General features: G+C 43.6%; 1 protein-coding gene across 1 annotated transcript; it reads right to left on the reverse strand.

The window, feature by feature from the left end:
• Positions 1 to 2,121: 2,121 nt before the first annotated feature.
• Positions 2,122 to 4,234, reverse strand: LOC138853967 (uncharacterized). Its single transcript, XM_070094097.1, has one exon. The coding sequence runs from the start codon at positions 3,966 to 3,968 to the stop codon at positions 2,319 to 2,321; it is 1,650 nt and encodes a 549-aa protein (XP_069950198.1). The 5' UTR covers positions 3,969 to 4,234; the 3' UTR covers positions 2,122 to 2,318.
• Between the last annotated feature and the right edge of the window lie 3,248 nt (positions 4,235 to 7,482).

A 7,482-nucleotide genomic window follows, 5' to 3' on the forward strand; every position in this document is an offset into this window, starting at 1 on the left:
AAGGATCACAACAGTGCCACGATCTCAAGTGCAAAGAAAATTATACGATGGATAATGAGAACGTTCAAAACGAGAGATGCCAAGCCAATGATGATCCTTTTCAAATCACTTGTTCTCTCTAGGCTGGAGTACTGCTGTACATTAACATTTCCGTTCAAAGCAAGTGAAATTGCAGATCTAGAGAGTGTACAGAGAACCTTTAATGCACGTATAAGTTCTGTCAAGCATCTTAACTACTGGGAATGGTTGGAAGCACTTGACTTGTACTCGTTGGAACGCAGGAGAGAGATATATCATAATCTACACTTGGAAAATCCTGGAAGAAATGGTCCCGAATCTACACACAGAAATCACTCCCTACGAAAGTAAAAGACTGGGCAGGCGATGCAAAGTGCCCCCAATTAAAAGTAGGGCACCATTGGTACACTAAGAGAAAACACCATAAGTGTCCGGGGCCCCAAGACCGTTCAACAGCCTCCCACCAAGCATAAGGGGAATTACCAATAAACCCCTGGCTGCCTTCAAGAGAGAACTGGACAGATACCTAAAGTCAGCGCCGGATCAGCCGGGATGTGGTTCGTACGTTGGACTGTGTGCGGCCAGCAGTAACAGCCTGGTTGATCAGGCCCTGATCCACCGGAAAGCCTGGTCGTTGACCGGACCGCGGGGGCGTTGTTCCCCGGAATAACCTCCAGGTAGACTCCAGGTAGGTAGGCAGTGCCTAGAAGCTAATGAGGGCTCTTGAACCAAGAAATTGGAGCTGCCCTCCCTTTTCTATAATCTACTCCGATTACATCCTATTCCCTAAGGCGCTATATGAACCCTACGGGCTTATGTTTCCCCATGAAATAAATAAAACAAAAGTTTGAAGAAAATGACGCGTTTGCCCACCAATATGGCGAGAACAATTGCTTCAGTCATGGACTACAATCACTTCACATGAAACGCCGGGTCAATCAGTGTATTCAGCACTACCCTGAAACCTACACCCAATACAGCATCTCAAAAACTGTAAAATACAAATTATCGTAACGAAACTAGTCCCAAAATTGAAGGAAATTAACTATGATAGGAATTAAATAACTAAACCTGATGAAAGAGGATAGAAAAAAACTGGGAAGGCATGATCCCGAGGTACAAGATACTAAGGATCTGATATGGTTAAGATTTCGAAAGAAGGAAGAAAAGAGCACGGGGGCACAGATTCAAGTTAAAGATGCAAATGAGCCACTGGGATGTCAGGAAATACTTCAGGCTTAGGGTGGTCCGAAGTGTTCGTCCTGGATGAAGTGGTGGAGGCAGATTCATAAAGATTTAAGAATAGGTATGATAGTGTCCACAAACGGAGTAACTTGGACACTGCTTGTTAAGAGGTGGAGACAGCTCAGAGTCGGCCCCCGCAACCACTAATCAAATATGGTAGCCCACACCAATTCTCCGGCGAGAGGTAGTAGCAACAATAAGGTGGTTCACGCTACTACTAACGTGTTTGAGGTGGGAGTGTAAAACTGCCAACTGGTATATTCACCGTCCGTACTGAAAAAAGGACCTTGAACTGCTGATAAGTCGTGACAGTGAGGCAACTCAAGCCACGTTAGAACAAAGGAGTTAATTGTCCCGGATGAAGCTCTCACTAAGATGTAAAGATGTTGCACAAATAAAATTAAATTTTTAAGTTTTCGGTTCGTTTCGTGTTTTTTATTGTAATAAAGTTGGTAGAATTACCGGTAACGGCTTGACAAAGCTGGAGAGCGAAATGTTGCCACAATAAAAATGTCACATTAGTTGCACTTGTGTTTTTTATTGCATATATCTAAAAATAGTATTTCAATTGTATGTATAAGTAATATCATTTTTACCTTGTAGCTGAAATTATAGCGATTCAGAAATACATATGTAAAAAATGAAAAGAATATAACACTAAAGAATAGTTTAGCTAAAACAGAGGGAGGCAAATATGTGGTTAATTTGCACAATGATTCTTGCATAAACCAGAGTTTATGGTATCTTCTTACTAATTTCTCCGGTTAAATACGATCGTCCTGTTCCTGGCATTTTTTTTTTTAAGTGAGGCTAGAGTTTCTTACTGGAATTCTCAATATCTTCTTCCGTTGGTATCTTTTTAATTTAAGACAAGCTAAGCCTTATTTATATTAAACACAGATATTTTTATGAAATGCTCGTTTTTATTATTAATGGTTACATTAAGCCCATGATTATAGACATTGCGGAAAAAAATGTAATTAGTATCCTATCTAACTCTCTTTATGTTCAATAAAAGGAATATGTCAAGAGGAAAGTTTTTATTGTATACAGTATTAACATACACTACATAGGTATGGGTGTGTGTGGTGGTACCTGTCGACTGAGGGAAGAAAGGGTAGCTGCTCTGCTGAGACAACAGCACCGTGGACGGTTACATTGCGACCGTCAGTACTGCCTACGTCAACGCTAAGGCCACCCGCTGACCGCACCGTCAACTGATTAATGGACTGAAAGGTAGCCTGCTCCGGCGAGAGAGAAGGCAGACGCGGAAAACTGTTCTGTTGGCAGGATGCCGCCTGTGGCTGGTGGTTGAGGTTAGGGTAGGCTGGCAAAGTGGACACCCGGTGCATCCCTACCGGTCGGCCACCTACACACCTCCCGGAGGAGTTCTTAGATAACATGGGGGAAGACACGGGATCAGAGGGTAGCACAACAGATGCCAGAGATGGTGGAATGTCACCGAGTCCATATTTTGATTGCGGATGTATTAAATTCGACTGAGGGTGAAATAAACTGGATTGTGGGTTTAGTAATGAGGACCCACCAATGCCGTATTCCCGACGTGAGGTTGTAGGTACTCGCTGGAGGCCGTACTCTGAGCGCTGGTACGAGGAGGGAACCATACCAGTGATGGTGTGATAAGGGTTGTAGGGGTCAGCACCTCCCATGGTGTTCCCCACCGTGCTCTGGGATGGGCCGTAGTGGATGGCACCCACTCGTGCCCCTGACATAGTCTGGTACGGGATGTACTGGATGGTACGGTAGGGACAATAGGGTGTGGTGCCTGCACTAATACCTGTCACAGTCTGGAAGGGGTTAGCCATCAGCCTGCCCATGGCAGCCCCCCTTGCGTTATTGTAGTGAGGGTAGGCGCTGCCAGGTGAAGGAGTGGTACGTGGTGGATAAGCGCTTCCAGGTGAGGGAGTGCTACGTGGTGGATAAACGCTTCCAGGTGAGGGAGTGCTACGTGGTGGATAAGCGCTTCCAGGTGAGGGAGTGCTACGTACAGGGTAGACGCTTCCAGGTGACGAAGCAGTACGTGGTAGGTAGGGGCAAGAGGCCTGCTCTGTTGTGGAGGTCGTAGCGAGAGTAGGGCCATCGGCCTCTGTTACCCCATCACTGAGTTTGGGGCGTGGTTCACTGCCGTTAACTGGAATAACGAAGAATATGTGCTTCCCTCCCTGTAGCTGCCTCCCAGCTGGGCAGGCCTCCTGTGATGTTTGAGTGTGTAGGGTGGGGAAGTCACATGCCCCGGGCACCGTGCCCACTACGGCTACCTCACTATCCACACTTAAGCCACCTGTTTCCTCCTCCGTGGGAAGATAAAAAGTGTGTTGTGGACCCACTATATCCTGAGTAGAGGTTTCATTACTCGAAACATCTAGAGAATCTGGGCTAAACGGAAGGTGTTGTCTCGAGTCACTTTCATCACACACAAGATCACCATTCACTGTACACACATTTATAGTAGGAACCTGGGACACACACGAGAACTCTTTATTTCCCATTAAAGTTTTAGCATTAACACCAGCCACACTGGCAAGCTGAGGCATGTTATCGGGGTCAGCAGTTGTGTTACTCAAGCCACTGCTTGCACCTTCACTCGCAGAAAGCAATGGTTTTTGCTCTTGTTCCAGAGATAAAATACTCTCTCTACTACCATATTTCACCTCGGGGTCAACTCTAGCCTCTCCGTCGGGCATGATGGCGACAATATGATGTATGAGAGTTTGAACACTATACACGTGGTAGGTAAACTGGAGGTGAGTAGCGCTGATACTCTCCTTTCACTGTCTAGCATAACACTGAGGTGCTGCCACCTTCAGGGGTCCTTAAACATCTCTCCTCACCCTCGCTGTCTAGTCCTCACATACCCACCACCTTCTTCCTCTCTATCAATTTCATTCCATAAAAAAAATGCCCAAGTACCACTCATTTTAAACTCTTGTAATACTCATTACTCCATACAATTCCTAAAGTAGCGATATTTATTTTGTCACCAGCACCAGACAAAAAAGGGAATAAGTAATAACTAACTGTTATTCTCATTGCGTTCATGACGCAGCTCTGGGTAGCCAACTCGTGTTCAGTGCACTAATGTATTATATCATAATATTTACGTCATGAACACATGGACACTGTTAATAACTTTGTACGTGCAGTGATATTTTATTTGTGACTCTTGAAATCCAAGTCACATTTTAAAATACTACTACTACTACTAATAATAATAATGGTAATTAAATATACAGAGAATAAAACGAAAGGCTTCTCGATACAAGTATCAGTTGAATACACAAGAAATTTCGGCAAATTTCCTAAATAGCCAAATTTACGATCACAGCATAGACTGGGAGCATGCATCCTTGCTGCGACATCGTTGTAATTACAAATGAAAATTAATTAAATCAGCTGTCATTGTAGGTGTTGTCAACGTTAACATCTCAAGGGAACAGAGGAAAAGATGCTATCACAACATTGGTACTGAAGTCATTTGTTCTGAACTCACCTTCCTTTAACAGGGTTGTCTTGACGCTTGATAGAAGAAATAAGGACTATTATGTTTCTCTGGACCGGATCTAACTGCCTCCCACTCCCCAGGCACGGTATGACCCCTACAGATTTAATTTAGACAAATGCAAAGTTCTAAATGTTGGACAGGAAAATAACCATGCCACATATAAACTAAATAATGTAGATCTTAATACTACTGATTCCGAAAAGGATTTAGGAGTTCTGATTAGCAGTAATATAAAACCAAGACAACAGTGCATTAGTGTTCGCAATAAAGCTAACAGAATTCTTGGCTTCATATCTTTTTTTTTTTTTTTTTTTTTTTCAACAAGTCGGCCGTCTCCCACCGAGGCAGGGTGACCCAAAAAAGAAAGAAAATCCCCAAAAAGAAAATACTTTCATCATCATTCAACACTTTCACCACACTCGCACATTATCACTGTTTTTGCAGAGGTGCTCAGAATACAACAGTCTAGAAGCATAAACATATAAAGATACACAACATATCCCTCCAAACTGCCAATATCCCAAACCCCTCCTTTAAAGTGCAGGCATTGTACTTCCCATTTCCAGGACTCAAGTCCGACTATATGAAAATAACCGGTTTCCCTGAATCCCTTCACTAAATATTACCCTGCTCACACTCCAACAGATCGTCATATCTAGAGGTATAAATAATAGAATGCAACAGTTAGACAACTTTATTCCGAAACGTTTCGCCTACACAGTAGGCTTCTTCAGTCGAATACAGAAAGTAGGCAGGAACAGTAGAGATGTGAAGACGATGTAATCAGTCCATCACCCTTAAAGTCGTAGAATTTGAGGTTGTCAGTCCCTCGGCCTGGAGAAGTTCAGTTCCATAGTTCCTGACTATGGAACTGAACTTCTCCAGGCCGAGGGACTGACAACCTCAAATTCTACGACTTTAAGGGTGATGGACTGATTACATCGTCTTCACATCTCTACTGTTCCTGCCTACTTTCTGTATTCGACTGAAGAAGCCTACTGTGTAGGCGAAACGTTTCGGAATAAAGTTGTCTAACTGTTGCATATGTGTCTTACCTAACAACCTGTCGGTATTGTATACCATTTTGATGTTCAAATAATAGAAGTCCTCAGGTTGTTCTTCAACTCTATATATCCTTGGTTAGGCCTCATTTAGATTATGCTGCTCAGTTCTGGTCACCGTATTACAAAATGGATATAAATGCTCTGGAAAACGTACAGAGGATGACAAATTGAAGATTGAGACACTTATGCAGCATATGGGAATCTTTATTCAGGAAACGTTTCGCCACGCAGTGGCTTCATCAGTCCAATACAAAGAGGAAGGCGTAAGGAGAGGAGGAGAATGAGGTAATCAGTCCCTCAACCTGGAGTCGATGTGTTCAGTCCATCAATCTTGTAGAAAGTACAGCATAGGGCCGTAGACGTGGCTTATATACTGTAGTGAGGTGACGTGAAGCAGATGGAGGCGGGGTCATAGTGGTATCATCCACTAGTCGAAGTAGGTCTTCGTCCAAAGGTTGAACAAGTGTTGAAGAATTCTTTGTAACAAGATCCCATGATGCTGCAGTGTCTGACAGTTGTGATGAATGGTTTGAAAAACCGACAAGTTGAAGATTGAGACACTTATGCAGCATATGGGAATCTTTATTCAGGAAACGTTTCGCCACGCAGTGGCTTCATCAGTCCAATACAAAGAGGAAGGCGTAAGGAGAGGAGGAGAATGAGGTAATCAGTCCCTCAACCTGGAGTCGATGTGTTCAGTCCATCAATCTTGTAGAAAGTACAGCATAGGGCCGTAGACGTGGCTTATATACTGTAGTGAGGTGACGTGAAGCAGATGGAGGCGGGGTCATAGTGGTATCATCCACTAGTCGAAGTAGGTCTTCGTCCAAAGGTTGAACAAGTGTTGAAGAATTCTTTGTAACAAGATCCCATGATGCTGCAGTGTCTGACAGTTGTGATGAATGGTTTGAAAAACCGACAAGTTGAAGATTGAGACACTTATGCAGCATATGGGAATCTTTAGACTGATGAAGCCACTGCGTGGCGAAACGTTTCCTGAATAAAGATTCCCATATGCTGCATAAGTGTCTCAATCTTCAACTTGTCGGTTTTTCAAACCATTCATCACAACTGTCAGACACTGCAGCATCATGGGATCTTGTTACAAAGAATTCTTCAACACTTGTTCAACCTTTGGACGAAGACCTACTTCGACTAGTGGATGATACCACTATGACCCCGCCTCCATCTGCTTCACGTCACCTCACTACAGTATATAAGCCACGTCTACGGCCCTATGCTGTACTTTCTACAAGATTGATGGACTGAACACATCGACTCCAGGTTGAGGGACTGATTACCTCATTCTCCTCCTCTCCTTACGCCTTCCTCTTTGTATTGGACTGATGAAGCCACTGCGTGGCGAAACGTTTCCTGAATAAAGATTCCCATATGCTGCATAAGTGTCTCAATCTTCAACTTGTCGGTTTTTCAAACCATTCATCACACAGAGGATGACAAAGTTGATCCATGTATCAGAAATCTTCCCTATGGGGATAGACTGAGGGCCCTGAATCTGCACTCTCTCGAAAGGCGTAGAATTATGGGGGATATGATCGAAGTGTATTAATGGAAAACAGGAATAAATAAAGGGGATGTAAATAGCGTGCTGAAAATTTCCTGCCAAGACAG

This window comes from Cherax quadricarinatus, chromosome 44, assembly GCF_038502225.1.
Source record: "Cherax quadricarinatus isolate ZL_2023a chromosome 44, ASM3850222v1, whole genome shotgun sequence".
Classification (NCBI taxonomy): domain Eukaryota; kingdom Metazoa; phylum Arthropoda; class Malacostraca; order Decapoda; family Parastacidae; genus Cherax; species Cherax quadricarinatus.